This window comes from Aspergillus sydowii, assembly GCF_001890705.1.
Source record: "Aspergillus sydowii CBS 593.65 unplaced genomic scaffold ASPSYscaffold_1, whole genome shotgun sequence".
Lineage (NCBI taxonomy): Eukaryota > Fungi > Ascomycota > Eurotiomycetes > Eurotiales > Aspergillaceae > Aspergillus > Aspergillus sydowii.
In genome coordinates this window covers 2,104,002-2,121,005 of record NW_024467859.1, presented here as the reverse complement: position 1 = coordinate 2,121,005, position 17,004 = coordinate 2,104,002, and the positions used below count along the sequence as shown (strand labels likewise).

The following is a 17,004-nucleotide window of genomic DNA, read 5'->3' as shown; positions in this document are numbered from 1 at the left end:
GAGGTCGTTCTTTGCTCCTTCCTTTTATCAGAGGTTTATTTACATGTCGAAAAAAGAAAGTGCGACCATGATTCGTCATTTCCTAGGGGATATAAAGTGCTACATGGAGGGGAACAAGTATTCCGGCTGCCGTGGACTGACACGGGGAAGGCACTATCTTGGCTTCATAGACCATCCTACTTGATTTATGAGAGGCTATCTAGAACAATGCAGTTCATTAAAACTTCAACCTTGTGTTAGATTTGTCAAGCTACTTAAGTAATTAAACAGTGAATTTTGTTATATTCACAGCAGCAGCATCTAACGCAGCCTTCTGAACAGCTTCTTCGCCAACCTCCTCGAAAATGTCATACCCCCAAAATGCTGGGAAGTTAAACCGCTTATGGCGCTCGAGGGCTGAGAGAGTCGCGAAGGCGTCGTCGGGAAGATGTTTAATCTGAAGGTTGGCTGAAATTCGGGACGGCGTGACACTCTTGGACAAGACGACGGTTCCGCGTTGCACACCCCAGCTCGCCAGGAGCGGTCCGGGGTCCATGTTGAGCTGTCCCGCAACGGTGTGGACCACCGGGTCGTCGACTGTACGTGGCTCACCGGTCTGGTTGTTTCCCAGTGGCGAATAGGCTTCGATGATGATACCTTTGCTTTGGCAGAAGCGAAGAAGATCCGGTTGTTGGAGGTATGGATGCGCTTCGATTTGGTTGGCAGCGGGAACGACGGTGACTTGACTTAGTAGCTCTTCGAGTCGACGGACGTTGAAGTTTGAGACACCTATAGCGCGGACCTTTCCGGTGGCTATCAGTTTCTCCATGGCCTTGTATGTGGTAATATAATCAACGTCGGCTAGTTGAAAGACGCCGTTGTTGTCTAAGGGAAACCACTTGTCACCGGATTTGAAGGCGCTAAACTTGCAGTCAGAACTATGTGCGTATATAGAATGAAGAGAATATATTACCAAGGCCAGTGCATAAGATAAAGATCAAGATACTCCGTGCCCAGATCTTTCAATGTCTTATCTAGTGCAGACTCGACATCTGCTGGCGCATGCTTCGTATTCCACAGCTTGCCTGTTATGAAGATTTCCTCGCGACGCACGCCGGACTTGCGAATACCATCGCCAACCTCTGTCTCATTACGGTAAATAGCAGCGCAATCGATATGACGGTAACCTTGCTTCAGCGCAACCTCGACTGCATTTTCCACCTCTAACGGCTTGGCTTGCCATGTTCCGAATCCCACAGCTGGGATCTTAGCGCCAGTGTTGAGGGTGAAATGAGACGGGAGAGACATTTCGAAAGAATATACTTGACAAAAAACTGAGAATTGAAGAAAGATGGAACTGGCGTGCGTATCTTCTTAAATCTTGTAATCTTGTGCCCAAGATGCGTCGGAAAAGCGTGTCGGAAAAGCGGGTTTCTGTGTTGACCCACGACCGAGTCAGAATCGGTGGATGATCATAGGTTCATCTTCAGTAAGATCGCTAGTATGGATCTTGCTGATGGAGAGATGCACACAGCTCTATTCTGAACCCTCAAGCACAAAGTTTGGCGGGCTAGTACAGGAAGGGGTTGTCATCCCATATAGGCTGCTAAACCAGGTCAGCGATACCACACATATTTATTCATACGTCGAAGAAAGAGAACTTACTAACGGGCAAACTATCGAGTTGCGGCCAAAAATCAAGCATCAGGTCTTTATCCGCCGCAAAGCTATCAAACAAGCACTCCGTCCGCGGATCCGCAAAGTAAGCGTCACCTCGAGACATGCCAGAGAATGGGACGAAACTCTCAACCGGTTCGACAGGAGGATAATCAGTTGTCATCCGCTCTGCATTTTGTAAGTGGCGACGACTTGGATTGGCAGACATTGGTCTGGTGTCACTCTCGGAGTCGAGGGCTGAAGGGAGGTTCCTGGAATGACTCGGCCCTGGATGTACACTGGTACCTTCGACAAAGGGGGATCTTAAACCTAAGCGCTCCAGCTCTCGTCTGAGGCCTTGCAGGATAGCGCTGTACTTCCAGGATGGTGAGTTCCGCACCGTGGCATCGGCAAGATGGTATTGGGCCGTCTCGGATAGGTTGTATAACGTCTGCTCATCAAGAGAAGGCAGATTCATATCGCCCGAGGAGTGACAGAAACTGTTGCTGATGGGCTTGATTCTCCCACGTCGTACCTGAATTAGGTAGATATAGATGATAGAAAGAGCATTGAACGTGATATACTGAGAATACCAGAACGCGTGGAACAACTGGTTTTCACGGACGAAGGTGAGAACCATCTCAATTGCGTCTCGGGCCGAGGTCAAGCAAATTCCAAGATATTGCACATAGCTAGCTTCACAGTCAGGCCAGATCTGTCCGTAGTTACGAAGAAGCAATGGCCGGGTGATAAACATGAGGAGGTGATAGCGTGCCAGCTGTAGGACTGTGAGCTGACGCTGGAATACCGGAACTAGGCTGCTAGGGTGAATATCCCCGGACAAAATGGGCGGTAGTCCAACATGCCACTCATCGACATTCGCGCACAAGGCCCTGATTGTATTGAGCTGATCTCTGTTCGAGATGCCAACCACTACGTAGGGCTCCTTTGCGGCCTGGGAGAGCGTTCTAGCCAAAAGTGCGTGAAGCACTGGAGCATCCATTACGCAATCTCGCTGCGGACTTTGGATTCGCGTGGGTAAGAGATCAATATCATTCACTCGAGCCGGAAGCTCCTCGTCCATGTCCCCATCGTGCCACAAGCGCGGCCTCCCTAGAATAACACTGATGTATTTGTCAAGAGTGTATGAGCTCCATATAATCCGTCGGCGAGATTCTCGTTGTATGAAATCTTCGCCGTCGTTATCCCTTCTGGCGCGCTTGTTATGGAACCCTAGAGCCATCATCAATTGGATAGCTGTACCGAGTGTGAACCAAGCTTTGTTTGCGCGCGAGGTACTCAACAAGTAGAGTACCATGAGAAATCGTGCCTGGACTGATTCAAGCCTAGGTGCACCTATCTCCCGGGAAAGGAGTTGCTCCGCTCTAACGAAGTAGAGTTCACTGGCTTTCCAGCCAGCATCATCCGCGTCTGTCATACGACCGTTTGCATCCGGGCGATACATGGTCGCCGTGCTGAAAACCATCAAGAGTACGGCATAGTACGCGGATGATTCTCCGATCAACAAATCGCGATCGACATATTGTGTTTCTTCTCCATATAACTCATTGATCGCTCTTTCGATTGTTGGCTGGTGTAATGTCCGGTAGGTCGGACAGGCGAATTCGAAATATCGACGGACCAGACCTTCTGCCTCTGCTCGCTCCGGCCAGGAAAAATTCCCAAGTTGGACTTCTGGCGCGATGCGGTCACCGAAGTGGAATATAGAGGCCTCCGAGGCACGGTCTGAGTCTCGCGAACCCGATACCACGTTCGATTGGGTCGCCGGGAGATCACGCACTGCCTGGTCCAGGAACGAGTGTGCTGAAGTCGGGCCCCAGTACTGATCGATAACGTCTGTTGAGAGTCTTCGGTCTGGTGGTGCATACGGCGTCGTTGTCGTTGATTCACTTTCAGCATCCTGTGTTGTTTTTCGGAGAGCTGGGGAATCGTGACTTGGGCGCGAGTTGGATGACGGAGGAGTCACCGCGACACCGCGATGATAGCTCGTGTCGTACGTACAGTCCACCTTGCGCCGAATGCATGGAACACAAGGGATGTTCCCAGTGCAGGCTTTCTTTTTGGACTTGCAAGCATCGCAGGCTCGTGTCACTTTTCGCGATTTCCGCTGCCGGGTCTCTGGGGTGGAGCGTGAAGCTACCGAAGAGGGTGTCCCTCCAGAGGCCAGAATCGCGTCGGGATGTTGAGAAGTTCTTTCATCAGTGTCCATTTCGCATGACCTTGTCAATTTCCGCCGTTTCCAAAATATGTCCCCATAAGTTGGTATCTGTACTCTGTATCGCTTTGGTGTGCGTTGTGCGGGGCCAAAATCCGCTGTTTGCTTTTCCGACACCAGATGGCGGATTTCTACCACAGGACCTCGGCATTTTCTGACGATAACCCCCGAGCTTTGTTCAAAGCTTCTAGTGGGCAATCGATATTCGACATGGATATTTGAAAAATGCGCTCGAAACTTGGACTTTCCCCCTCTCGGTTGTCCTAGTCTGATGCCGGGGCGGAGGTTGTAGTCAAATAAACATTGTTTAGCGTCTGACTACAGACATACCACCGAGTAGGAGCAGTGTCACCAAATTAAAGTCAAGAAATGAAAAAAGTATCTCTGGAAAGTAGTTTTTTTTAGACAACATGACTGGCTTGGGGGGTCCCCAAGGAGCCTCAGCCTTCTTATCATCATGATAGACGAGAGGAGGAAGGGTATAACGACACTCTAACAAGCAATTGTCCGGCGAGGGTCGAGGGACAAAAGATTATGATGCTCCAAACTAGCAATCGTCTGAGGCAGAGGAGAAGAGCAGCAGGAACTGACGGCAGTGGACTCAAAGCGAGTAATCGTCTGGGGCAAGGGCCAGAGGAAAGGTAAGGTGTTGAAGGAGAGGGGGAACGCCCCAATGGGTGGCCGCAGGAAAGAGGAGGATGAGTAAAGAAAACAAGATGAGGATTTCTGAAGGTAAAGGCTGCTTTGCAAGTAGGTTTAGTTGTTGATTCCCATCGCTAACACCGGATTCCTCTAATGCGCTCATTAGGGAACAGGGCTATATAGAGTCACATCCTTTCACAGTCCTTATATGTAGGGACACCACGTATACCGGTTTGATATGTACAGTTAGTACTTCCCACCGGGCTCGCGTACTTCGCTTGGGTAGATACTGGTAGATGGGGGAACTAACTCAACATGGGGTTGGACTAGAGAAACGTGGTGCACAAGTATATACAGCACCCGATCTGATTAGAAAACAGCCGTGCTTCTCTCAAATGTCTATACCGGTGAGCTGCTCCATAAAAAGCCTACGAAGTGGTAATTTCGTTCAATACTTCTGGAGTTCCAAGTTTTACCCCGATGGCATGCATATATATGTGTGTGTCTCGCCTCTGTTCAGGGTCTTTACACACAGATATCGAGACGAGACCGCTTGCATTCGGGGGAGTACTGCCCGCTGACTTGCAGGAAAATCCACCGAGACTCTGGAAAGCAGAGCTTCCCCCAGTATCTGTCGAAACACCTGGTTCAAACAAGAGCACTGACTTGACTGTGCGCCCAACCAGTCGGGCTGTGTCACCAGGTACGGGCTGTGTCACCAGATATCTGCGTTGTCAACCAAAACCACCATAGCCAGTTCAAGGTTCAGATTCGACGGCCGGTTTCAAGGGCCCCTTACATAGTGGTTAAACGCGTCACCTGAAACTTGAGCTAGCAACTGACAACCTTGAATACAGGGACCGTTTGTGTGAATCGCGAGATACCGGACGCGCAATCAACGTGTACGGTGTAGTCTTCCATAGGTGCAAATGAGCAAAGTCCCACATTTTATTGACAATTGCAAGCCACCCAGAAGCTTTATTCTGAAAGGTCAGGTAGTGCAGATGGCAATGCGGTGTCAATGTTTGCTGATGGTGGTGAATGAGTGGTGGAAAGCTGTGTTTGCGAGTCGTTGGTGGTTAGGAACGTGTTCTGCCCTATCGATCGACATTTGGTCAGCCAATAGTGACATTATCTTCTTTATTGAAAGGTCAGGCGTCCCCTTGCCCCTAGGCCCCGTACCCAGAAGTAGACCGAGAGAAACCGAGATAAGGTCACTGGTTTAGCGGTAGCCGTAGACTCACCTCATAGAAATTAGTGTATCAAGTGATAAACGCAGGTGATATATCTTCCACTACTGTTTTCCAATTTCTAATCTCACAGGCACCGATATAGAATCTCTCAGACACAACGCTGGCGACGTGGTTGTGGCTTGCGAAACGCCCGCCGCAAGGCTGCCGTGTGCCGATGGTGCTCTGACCAAGCCTGGAATTCGAATTCACCCGTGGTGCCTTGTGCGCGGTCGGAATCTTGTCTACTCAAGAAACCATCAGCGCAGCGCTGCAAGCGGCCTGAGATGGAAATCTAGTGAAGGATTAGAACCTAGTTAGCGAGGCGAAGGACTCGACGAGTGGTCCCTCGAGTCCTGTCTGCCTGAGGGTCGAGGACGGGAGTTCTCCCGCCGACCAGACTCCAACGAATCGGCCATCGTGAAGGCGAAGCAGGCAAAAATTTTTGCTTGTCCCCATGACCAAATTGGTACGCAATGTACTTTTGCACCAAGAACGAACCAAGAAGTTATTTCTTATTCCTGAACCGCGGCCCCGGGTCCTGGCTTTGTTCTTGGAGCGATGGTCGTTGAAGTCATTAGTTTGCGTCAACCACTCCGTCTGATCCGTGGATAACTCGGAACCGATCAGACGGGCAATACCCCAGAGTCAGGCGTGGGATCTAATTGTGGGGAAGTCTGGGAACCCAACCGACCTTGAAGCAGGGAGGGCTCAGGGCTGTCATAATTGGCGGGCTTTTGGAGTCTGGACTCGCCAATCAGACATGGTTCTGGGCTGTCACTTCACGACCGGGGGTGCAGTCGGCTAATGGGAAGCTGGCAAGGCGTGGAGACGCGACGCTGAGTCTGGGGATTTTGGGGTTTGGGAAGAGAGAGGGTGGGGTCAGGTGGGTTGCCCGGAGCTGCCAGATCGGACACTAAGTGGGTGACGCAGCAAACTTAGGTGAGTTTATCCCTTAGTTGCTGTCCCTAAATGGTTGGACTTCCAACGTTGGGAAAAGATGTACAATATCATTTCAAGTGCATTTGGCTCGAAGGTGAAAATTAGATACCGTTTTTTGGAAAAAGGACCGTCTATGTGGCCCATTGCAAACCTTCACTAAACACCGTTATCGCTAACTCTTTGCTCTTCGGATGATTACTGTGATTAGGTAGGGGTAAAAAAAAGAAAAGAAAAGAAAAGAAAAGAACAAGTTCGCTTCCCGAAACGCCATGCAATGATACCTTGTAAGGTGGACAGTCAGTCAGTCGCAAGTAAATCGAAAGTATGTTCAGAGACACAGAAATAGAAGGGACGAAAGGAATGAATCTTGGCAGATCGACTACCACGCCGCGTGGCCACCGTCCATGCGCAAGTCGCTTCCCGTCATGAAACTACTAGCGTCACTGAGGAGGAAGACAGCGGCACCCCGGTACTCCTGAGGGGAGGACAGGCGTCCGAGCATGTTGTGCTTGGGCCACTCCTCGCGGCGCTCAGGGTACTGGATAAAGAGCTGCTCAACCATGGCAGTGACAATATAGCCGGGAGAGATAGTGTTGACCCGGATATTGTACTGGCCCCACTCGGAGGCGAGGTTGCGGGCAAGTTGGATAACGGCAGCTTTGCTGGCGTTGTAAGCAGAACAGATGAGACCCTGGAGAGGGGATACAGTTAGCAAGGGTTCGGAAGACAACCAGTGATAATAGGGTGGTGAAGCGGGGAAAGTGACCCGGGAAAACAGAATATAAAGAACTTACCCGATTGGCAACAGTACCACTCATGCTGGCAATTAGTGCAATGCTTCCTCCGTTTCCGAAGCGAATCATCTGTTTGGCAACTGCTTGCGCGGTCATCATAACACCGGTAACGTTGACTTCGAACATCCTGTTCGCATCCTGTGATGTATAATCCAGAGCCGGGGTCTCCTGCTGGATTCCGGCAGCAGCAACTAGGCCGTCCATACGACCCTCGGTGTTGGCGATTGCTTCGATGGTGCTGTGCAGCAGGTTTGTGTCACGCACATCGATGCGGCGGTACTGGAATTCAGTGCCCAATTCTTCCTTGGCACGCTTCTGGATATCATAAAATTCAGGCGACTGAAGAAGAGAGTCTGTTAAAATTGACCACAATACATGGATTCGGTATTACTCACGGGCTCCTCAAGACGGTCCAAAGCGTAGACGCGGGCACCAGCTTCAAGCAGGGCTTCTGCCTGGGTCAGACCAAGGCCACGAGCAGCGCCAGAGACACAAACGACCTTTCCAGCCAGGCTGAACTCGGGCAGTCTGTTGCCGCCGGTGACGGATGGTGCTATCTCCTGCTTGACGGCCACCACAGGGGTGGAAGTGGTTTCAATAGAGACAGACATTGCTGTTCAGTGTTGGTGTGTTCCGGATTTGATGATGTGAAGAAGTGTGCGGGGTACAGGGTGGTCCAAAAGTATACTTGAGAGGCGAGAGAATAAGGGTACAAAAGAACTGCGCTGGCTTTAATGCAGATGTAGCTTTGCGAAGAAGGATTGAATGCAATAGATGGAGGAAAGGGGCTCTGGGAGACATTCGAAGCAAGACTTTATACCTGGTTGAACAATGGCAAACTGCATTGAATCCAGGAGGCCATGGGAGCTCATGTGAACAGGAAGAAACCAACAAAGGCAGAGATGGTTTAGTCCAGACCCGGGGAATGACAGAAGAGGTCCCACCCAGAGGTCACTCGACCAACGTGGACGGATGTACCTTGCTGGAGTAACCTTGTAGAATCGATTATGATCGAATTTTTATTTTACTGTTACTATTCTGGTTAACTACTTGCGTTGTTGCCAATCCGGGCGAAAATACCTGATATCCCAGACAGAATCTAGAAGGGTAACAATCGCAGAGAGACAAAGGTCTATGACAATGCCCAACAGCTTTGAAGAAGAGTGTGAATGAAGTCACCATTTGTTCATCAATTAGCATCAATTCACAAAGCTCGCCGGGCAATTTCTGCGCAGAAAATAGCAGTCATGATGGAAAAGGCAGTCAGGTGATGGGTGCCGTCTTCTCGGGATCCTTATTTGGGCAATCCGCAACTGTTCCCTTTCCGACTCCCGGGGGCAAACTCCAACTGGGGAGGCTGAGAGCCGGGTTGGGGCAAGCAAAACCGGGTGGCGGTCGAGAACCCTCCATGCATTTCTTTTGCAAGTGGTCACCGGACTGGACAATTCTAGAAGCGAAGCGGACGCTTCGAATGTTCCATGACGAGCCGGGCTGGGACTGGGGTTGCGGAGATCAACGCGAATCTCTCGCCTCCGCAAAGTTCCAAGACAGGTGGCAAACTATGACTTGCGATTCTTCGATGGAAAAGAAGCTCAACATTGTGCCCTTCGAACTTGTCAGACATGACATCCGATGTCTCTTCGCCGTCTCTCGTGGTGCGGAGCAACTCCGGGTTCCTGGGAGAGAGTGGAACTGGGCCAGTTTCGGTAGTCCGTGCTTGTGCTCCAGCGACTGTGGATTTTTATCAGGTCACCCGACAAGCTTATCCAGGCATTTTCCCCATTGGCCAATTCCTTCCATCTTTTTATTTTTATTTTGAGCCTGAATTCTGGACCTGGACTGCGTCTCGCGCCTTGGGCCTCGACCCAGGTCCGATCGTCTGCATCAAGCGGCGCTTTCACCCAAAGGTTTGTTTCTTCGAGCGGACATGGTCTCATGAGTCATGGCCAATCTCGCCAGTTCTTTCAACAGGAGCGACGTGCTAAGAATACCGAGGCAGCTCCTCCCGAGCGGCGATATCACCATAATTGCTTCCAAAAATATCCCTGTCCGTGAGATGTCTTTCACACCTTATCTGGTCCGCAAAACGATTCCTGCTGGAGCGCCGTGTGACCCCCAGATTCTAAAAGTGCTTCCGTTTCAGGGAGGAAAAGAGGTGCCGCTTAACCGCCGCGATGAACTGTCACACCTCCGAGCCCTGGAATACCTTTTTCGGTAGGTTAGAACGATGCCCGAGGTGGTTGTCACCGCCAGGCGCTCAGGCACCATCAGTGTCTTGTTGATCGAAAGACCAGTCCCTTGCTTGGCCATTGGTGTTTATTTGGAAATTTCGAGGTTTCACTTTGAATGGCCCCCTGTCCGCGTAAGAATTCTGATCTTCCTGATTGACGCTGGTAGCTCAGATCGTCACCATAGGCTGAACAACGTGTTCCGGCTTCTTTGCCGCTTTACCAGTACGCGATTGTAGATCAAACTCTATATTCAACTACGGGAGTGCGTGCTCGAAAATAACCGGGCAACCAAACAGCCTGCAATATCTTATTGGAAATCCGGATTTCTCCAGCTCAAATTGATGCGCTGTTTCGAGTGTCCGACAAGGAAGGGTGCATGGATCAGTCGGTCCGCTTCCGGGTTTGACACCAATATAATACTTCATACGTAATAGTAGGGTTACCTTAATTCCATCCATGCATTTGGAATCACACGCACAAGAAAAAGACAAAAGTACCATTCTGGCCCCTATGGCTCTCCTCCAGGAAGATCCCGCTGGCCTTGCTGGATCTCAGATTACCACCAGGCTGATCATCACTTGGTTTGTCCAGATTCCAGACCTAGAGTCTTTCTAGACTGTCGGTCTGCCATCCACAAACATTCCGGCTTCTTGTCCGGCGGTCTGACCGAGAAGGGTCTCTGCCCTAGACAGATGCGGACTGCGGGAATATAGGTATGGATAGTTAGATCCGCTGCCGAGAGTAGCGTTGGTGATACTCAGCATCAAACAAACGGGCTGAGTCTCCCACTCAACAGCAGGTTAACCCTGCTCAACGAATCATTCTCTTTTCTTCTTCTATTATTCTCCATTGAAGTATATCGTCTTCTTTAGATATCTGAGAAAATTTATTAGCTTTTTACACATGGATTCTGATGCAATGGGAGGCTAACGAAGCTAGATGTGTAATATGATAACAAAACGACAGAACAAGCCCGGAAAGATGAGGTAGCAGCTTCCAGCCTATGTTCAAGCAGATATCAGTACATTCACATAAATAAGAAAGCGATGAAGACAAGGTAAGCTGCAGTCCCATTATTTGCCTTTCTCCACAGTGTAGGTCAGCGAAGTAGACCCTCCAGTGCTTATCTAGGCGTTCTTCTCACGCCATTCCTCGTCACCAACATCTTGCTTCCCATACTTTTCATCGTCCTCCGAAGTGTCGCTCTCTTCTTCATCATCTTTGGGTATATATGCCGGTATCACCTCCGCCTCGCATACCTCAGCCACACTGAGTTGCGGCAGAAACCCATAACAATCAAGACTATCCACATAAACAAGACCCGGTCGTGGGACAAACAGAATTCGCTGCCCATCGTACAGTTCGCGTCTTGGTCTCCAAGTGTATGGGTGGAGGGATTTTGTCTCCGGTTTATCGGCACTCCGTACTCCACCCAACTCGGCAATCCCGCGAAGCACAGGCTGGCCGTTCGTCCAAGTTTCGCATTTGATCATGGTCTCGAGGCCTTTCCGGAGAACGTTGACAAGTTCATCTCGTCTTTTCTCGGCCTGCGGGGAGATTTTCGGGTAAGAGTCCCTGAGTAGCCAGCAAAACGGCTCGCTGATGAGCAAGTCATCCGCAAACCCGGCCAGCACTGATTCGTGTCGCTCGGCATTGTACTGGCCAAATTCGATGTCTTGGGCCCGGTGACAGATTCCTGAGTTGGCGAGTCGCTGGGTTTGCATTTTCCATAGGATCCCGTATCTTGGGTTGGCTATGAGCGCGAAGCCAAACGAGGTGGGTCAGTAAAAGGAATGGGAGAGCGAGAGCTATGTCTGAACCTTTGTAGAAGAACAGTACTTACTTTTGTAGAAGCGCTCGAAAAGATACTGGAGTTTCGTCCCAAATTCGGGATCCTCGTTGGGGTCGTCTGGGCCTCGCTTACCGTCCAGGTACCAGAAAGGTCTCTCGAAGAAGCGCTCGTGGATCGCCAGATGTATAAGAAGCTCCCCCATAAGGTCACCGAAGTGAGAAGCCGCAGTGGGAGGCAGTAAGGATCGAAGTTTGGCCCAATCCATTTGTGCACAGAAACCATCGGCACGAGTAATCAGGCGATGAATCTGGTATTCTGGCAGGACACTGATATCTGGGATCAAATACTCAAGAGTCCAACCAAGAGCCACCATGCGAGTGATTTGATAGCTCCTTTCTAGATCTCTCAGGTCGAATGCCCATTCTTCCGCCCCATTGGTGATGAGCTGGGTTATGCCTCTCATGAGCTGATGATACTGAGGATGCCGCATGATAAAGCCGCTCCCGTATTTCCTCTCAAAGGCCCTTTCCTTTTCAAACTGTTCCTTTGCCGGCCTTTCATCCCTAACAAATTCAGGGGAGCACTGCAAGTCCATAGCCTTTCGCTTCAAATCAGAGCGCGTCTGGACCATGTCTGGATATTTAGCTAAGAAAGAATGCGCATAAACTTGTGTGTTGAGCATTCAAGGAGAATTGGAATGACCTGACCGAAAGAAACAGGGAGATATAAGAAGAAAATGAAAGTTAATATGCCCAGGCTGAGGGGAAACGCAAAGATAATGCTGAGTCTCGGCTGCTTTCTTTGCCAGCTCTTTGTTAGGTTTCGGCGTCTTGCAAACGGTGGCCCTAATCCCGTAATCCGCCATCCGCCACCACATTGGAGCGTTTATCCAGACAAACAAACCACCCGCATCCACAACTCAGCCAGCAACAAAGCAACTGCACGATTGGTTCAGGTCAGCACAGGCTGACCTATTTTACAACTTTACTTTTGTTCCTCGTTTGCTCTCTGCCATGTCTACCTGCGCAGTGTAAACCCAAAACGGGGCGCAATTTCCTTCAGAACACCATTCCATATCTTTTCCATGCTCCTATATTTCCTTCTCCACTTGACTAGTTGAGATTTCTGCTTTCCTGGTTTCCTTGCTGCTATTGCTCTTTTGGACCGCATCTGAACTTCTAGCCGATACCCACCATGGGGTCCAAGATCATAATCGGAATTGATTTCGGTACTACAAGCACCCGTAAGCTCTCAGCCTTCCTTTTAGATTCCCATATGTTCTTTCCCGTCCTCAGCCCAATTGCCTGGATGTTGTACGTTTAGTGACCAAGTTCCCACGACGCAGGCGTTACATATGCCCATTGGGATACCAACAACCCTTGGCGCAGGGACGTCCACATGGCCCGGTTCGGACAGAATGGAAGCATACCGTCCACGATAGATAATGGAGAGGGTGGTGCCTGCACCTGGACGAAGGTTCTCTTAGACGAGAATTATCGGCATGCGGGTTACAAAAGCCGCGTCTTACGCAAGGCACTCAATTCTGGCTACCTTCATGTCCCGAACAGCCATTCATGTGAACAAGTCATTGCAGCATTCCTAAGGCATTTGCTTGACAGTATGGGAGATTTTCTCCAACGTTTGCCAGGTTACGGCAAGCAACCTGTGGAATACTGGTTCACCATTCCTGGTATCTACTCCGGAGCTGCGCGTGCGAGAATGAGCAGCGCCATACAAAACGCAGGTTATGGCAATAGACCGCAAGATAGTGTTAATCTCTTGACTGAAGGTGAGGCCGCAGCGGTGGCTGTGCAGCACTTGCTACCAAATGCACAGGTTGGTTTACCTGCTTGCCCATATTTGTTTTTCGTCTTTTCCGTTCCATGCCTCTTCCGAGATATCCATGATAATTCTCACTCGGCATTTGTTGGGTACTCTATCTCCCATTCACTAACTGTTCTTTAAGATACAGGCTGGCAATCGATTCCTTATCGTGGATTGTGGCGGCGGCACGACAGTAAGTGCGGTGGTGATTCCTTCTCGAATGTATCCCGGTTTAATATTTAATAAGACCGTGACCGCCATCGAAATAACCGACACTGGCATTGGCCGCAACTTTACCAACTTAAGCTCATTCGTTGGTGTGGCTGCACCTTATTTAACCCTAAATCTAGGACGGCTGGGTGCTAATCGAACTGGCAGGACTTCACGGTGGAGGAACAGAAGTCGATTGTGAGGTTGTGCTCGCTCTGGAGTCTCAACTCCAAGACTTGCCGGTCAGAAGGTGGAATGCAACAGCATTGGGAGACTTCATGCGAAACATTGAGCATCTGAAGTATAATTTTTCCGGGGCCCAATCTCACGCCATTACTACCCCAATGGGTGATTCGTTGATATTGGAGGCCGAAAAAATGCGAGAAGCAGTGGATAAGGTCGTGAGTCGGATCGCCGCGCTGGCTGTGACTGCAGCCAGTCAAACAGGTGGAATTCAAGTTCGTTGGTAATTATTTATTGTGATTGTGACACATGACTAATGAGCCATATTTTACAGACAGTTATAGCTGTTGGCGGATTTTCACAGTGCGTTTATCTACAGCACCAGCTCAGAAAGGACCTTGAAAAGATACAATGTTTCTTAACTGTGATGCCTTCGCATATGTAAATGAACTCTGGATCTTGGGCGTTCTGAAGTGGCGGGCCTTTTGACATGACGATTATATACAGGCCTCAACTTGTCTCGAGAGGGGCAACCCTTTTCGGACTTGAACAAGCACATCGGCAGAGCGGATTATCGTGCAAAAATTACGGCTTAGAGTCTGTACTTAATCCCGGCCCTGGCATCGCTGGTGATCCCTCGCCTGTCCCCTGTTGGATCATACGAATGGTTCAGTTCGACCTCCTGACAAAATGGTCGTGATGGGGATGCTAATTGAGCATTAGGATGAGAGCTTCCAGGAAGCTCGCCAAGGACAGCTTCAAGTGACACTTCTCCACGATAGCCGCGGAACCAACGTTCAAACTATTCCAATCATTGAAAGTAGTTCCACCATAGCTCCAGTCACCAGAGATGATAGTGAGTTACCGTAATGGCTTATTGGGGGCGGCCCCCTCATCATCGTTCGGGATTGGCGGCCTACTGACTATGAGGTACCTTAGGTGTGCAGGTCATCAGTTGTATCGTGTGTAATTTGGAAAACATTTCCCTACCTAACCCAGCGGTTTGGCAGCAGCCCATTTACGGTTCACTCGGAACTATTTATACTCTCACGGCGACTGTGGACTGGCAGTTCCTAGAGGGCCCCGCGCGAATTGAATTTTCCGCTTCCATATTGGGCATACGTGTTAGAAGCGTGCCGGTACGAATCAATTACTGAGCCTCTGAAGAATGGCGACTTTGATCTCTTTTGGTTATTCTGCCCTCACCCCCAACTTTTTCTCTTTCTTTGATTCCGAGGGTCTTTTGTTTACTCCCTGATATCCCCTCGCACATCTTTTGTGGAGTGCTGCTTACGAGTTGGATTTCTTCTCTCCGAGCATTAGCAAGAATACGCAAGTAGACTGCGAGGCAGCCAAGCCTACGATAGTTGGGTCATCCAAAAGAGAAATTTGTCTAGTTTTAGACGGCTGAGAAATGCCGTTCATGTAGTGAAATCATCTAGTAGACGCGGACCGCAAGCTGTCAACAACTTTACCAGGCACCATCGGAAAAGGGATAGCTTGTTATGGGCTCATCTTATGCTCTCTGACACTTCGACTGGAAACAAAGCTTCATCTTCTCACTATTTGTGTCGAGAAAATTGGGGCTGAGTTCAGCCGTACCTTCGGTGCCAACACAACGTCTTCCCCAATCTCTGCCGTGTTGCCTGTACTCGCTGCCTAGGCCCTAGCGGCCTAGTGCGGCCAGATCAGCCTCAGACCGATTGGAGCAATTAGTTATAACTAATTGACATGCAATAGGTATCCGACCCAAGCTGAGTACTCATAAATTCAGGTCTCGCAGTACACCCTGAAAGCCAACATGGGACACCAACAGAGCGCCGACTTTCTTCCCCCGCAACCACCCGCAAACGCAACCTGCCGAGTGATTGATTTCGCGGCCACAGAGCCGCCACTTCCTGAGTACAAAAGGTGGCTCGCGGCAGTCATCGACAACGCACTCACCGAAGCAGAATGCAAAGAGCTTTTACGCTTAGCGGAAGAAAGCTCACCTGATATGACCTGGGAGCGAGCCCTCATTAACATTGGAGGCGGCCGGCAAGCATTATCCACAGACTCGCGCAACTGCGGCCGAATCATCCTGGACAGCCCGGAGGTTGCAGAAAAATTGAAGAGCCGGCTTCTACCTTTCTTAAAAGAGCTAGAAATCGACCGGCTTGATAAAAGGCCACTCGTAACGGGTCTGGCTGGCCGGAGGCGCACATACCAACTCACCCGGTTCAACGAGCGCCTGCGCTTCCTTAAATACGTCGGGGGTGAATATTTTCGACCACACTGGGACGCCCATTACATGACTCCAGACCGTCGGGAGAAATCATACTTCACGGTTCATCTCTACCTAAACGGGGACGGGGAACAGGATCTTAAAGAGTTGGAACGTGCCAATGCTGATGGCCTGCAAGGCGCTGGGAACACGGACTTGGATGGGCGATTATTAGGCGGCGCGACATCCTTCTTGCCCCGGTATGAGGAGAAAGAGAGACACGTACGAGTCTTCCCCAAAACGGGTTCAGTTCTCGTCTTTCAGCAGAGCGAGTTGATGCATAGCGGGGATCCGGTTTTCCGAGGCACGAAGTATACACTGAGAACGGATGTGATGTATGAGGAGGTTACTGAAGCGTGAGACGCTTACGATGGCATGGCAGTGTTCTCCTCAGCCCTCCAGGGCTGAAAATGTAGCCACGTCTGCATGGTGGAATTTGGCTGACATGGTTGTCAGCCAACGTAAGCAGGGCTGTTGTTTTGGTCGATGTAAAGTCGTGTCTCGTTGAAACCTGAATCTGCTCCGATATTTATCCACTGTGGTCTTATGCCCAGCATAAATCAGCATTAATCGTTTCCGCCGTGATCCGTAATCCGTATTCCGCTCGCGATTAAGGTACTGAGTTGTACCGTTAACCACCGCTCGGAGTTTCTTCCTTGCACTCCTTCATCGGCTGTACAGTTTTCCCAATCTTAATTTCCACCGGTTTACGACCCACAAGTCCCGCCGCGGACAGCCACGATTCGAGGAAATAATAATATGGCAGCCTGGTATTTTCTGGTTGACCGCTTGTGCATGTGCGATGGTAAGCCCAGTTCCTTGGGCATGAGTCCAAGCCACAGTCTCCAGCGCAGCGACAAGCTATATTCGGGATCGGCGTTACAAACACTGCCTGCCGATTCGTGACAGCTGTGAGCCTGTGAGGGCCTGAAAGATGACTCGGTGTGGAGACTGGAGAGTTCTGCAGAACAGCACAGCCGAGACATCCACTTCGCTAGCCACAAGTTCCAATTTCACAACAAT

At 50.1% G+C, this 17,004-nt stretch overlaps 8 protein-coding genes across 8 annotated transcripts; 4 read left to right on the top strand and 4 right to left on the bottom strand.

Annotated features, from left to right (window-relative positions):
• Positions 1-223: 223 nt before the first annotated feature.
• On the bottom strand, positions 224-1,427 carry ASPSYDRAFT_283418 (uncharacterized protein). The gene is made up of 2 exons (XM_040844509.1): positions 953-1,427; positions 224-899 (listed from the first exon to the last, which is right to left on the bottom strand). The coding sequence occupies exons 1-2, from the start codon at positions 1,285-1,287 to the stop codon at positions 263-265; spliced, it is 972 nt and encodes a 323-aa protein (XP_040707841.1). The 5' UTR covers positions 1,288-1,427; the 3' UTR covers positions 224-262.
• A 141-nt stretch (positions 1,428-1,568) lies between these two features.
• Positions 1,569-3,865, bottom strand: ASPSYDRAFT_53620 (uncharacterized protein; the record flags this gene model as incomplete). The annotated part of the gene is made up of 3 exons (XM_040848719.1): positions 1,569-1,582; positions 1,645-3,772; positions 3,797-3,865. The coding sequence occupies 3 exons, from the start codon at positions 3,863-3,865 to the stop codon at positions 1,569-1,571; spliced, it is 2,211 nt and encodes a 736-aa protein (XP_040707840.1).
• A 3,035-nt stretch (positions 3,866-6,900) lies between these two features.
• On the bottom strand, positions 6,901-8,506 carry ASPSYDRAFT_38703 (putative short chain dehydrogenase). Its single transcript, XM_040845763.1, has 3 exons — positions 7,874-8,506; positions 7,479-7,817; positions 6,901-7,375 (listed from the first exon to the last, which is right to left on the bottom strand). Exons 1-3 carry the CDS (start codon positions 8,087-8,089, stop codon positions 7,064-7,066), a joined length of 867 nt encoding a protein of 288 aa, XP_040707839.1. The 5' UTR covers positions 8,090-8,506; the 3' UTR covers positions 6,901-7,063.
• Positions 8,507-8,512: 6 nt separating this feature from the next.
• ASPSYDRAFT_283514 (uncharacterized protein) lies at positions 8,513-9,501 on the top strand. The gene has a single exon (XM_040844511.1). It carries the CDS (start codon positions 8,749-8,751, stop codon positions 9,295-9,297), a length of 549 nt encoding a protein of 182 aa, XP_040707838.1. The 5' UTR covers positions 8,513-8,748; the 3' UTR covers positions 9,298-9,501.
• A 1,335-nt stretch (positions 9,502-10,836) lies between these two features.
• Positions 10,837-12,132, bottom strand: ASPSYDRAFT_84064 (uncharacterized protein; the record flags this gene model as incomplete). Its single annotated transcript, XM_040851300.1, has 2 exons — positions 10,837-11,462; positions 11,553-12,132. 2 exons carry the CDS (start codon positions 12,130-12,132, stop codon positions 10,837-10,839), a joined length of 1,206 nt encoding a protein of 401 aa, XP_040707837.1.
• A 954-nt stretch (positions 12,133-13,086) lies between these two features.
• ASPSYDRAFT_38698 (uncharacterized protein) lies at positions 13,087-13,886 on the top strand. Its single transcript, XM_040845761.1, has one exon. The coding sequence runs from the start codon at positions 13,122-13,124 to the stop codon at positions 13,464-13,466; it is 345 nt and encodes a 114-aa protein (XP_040707836.1). The 5' UTR covers positions 13,087-13,121; the 3' UTR covers positions 13,467-13,886.
• ASPSYDRAFT_284038 (uncharacterized protein) lies at positions 13,637-15,257 on the top strand. The gene is made up of 6 exons (XM_040844516.1): positions 13,637-13,642; positions 13,704-13,993; positions 14,053-14,159; positions 14,226-14,385; positions 14,442-14,574; positions 14,658-15,257. The coding sequence occupies exons 2-6, from the start codon at positions 13,814-13,816 to the stop codon at positions 14,873-14,875; spliced, it is 798 nt and encodes a 265-aa protein (XP_040707835.1). The 5' UTR covers positions 13,637-13,642; positions 13,704-13,813; the 3' UTR covers positions 14,876-15,257.
• Positions 15,258-15,519: 262 nt separating this feature from the next.
• On the top strand, positions 15,520-16,341 carry ASPSYDRAFT_53618 (uncharacterized protein; the record flags this gene model as incomplete). The annotated part of the gene is made up of 1 exon (XM_040848718.1): positions 15,520-16,341. One exon carries the CDS (start codon positions 15,520-15,522, stop codon positions 16,339-16,341), a length of 822 nt encoding a protein of 273 aa, XP_040707834.1.
• Positions 16,342-17,004: the final 663 nt, after the last annotated feature.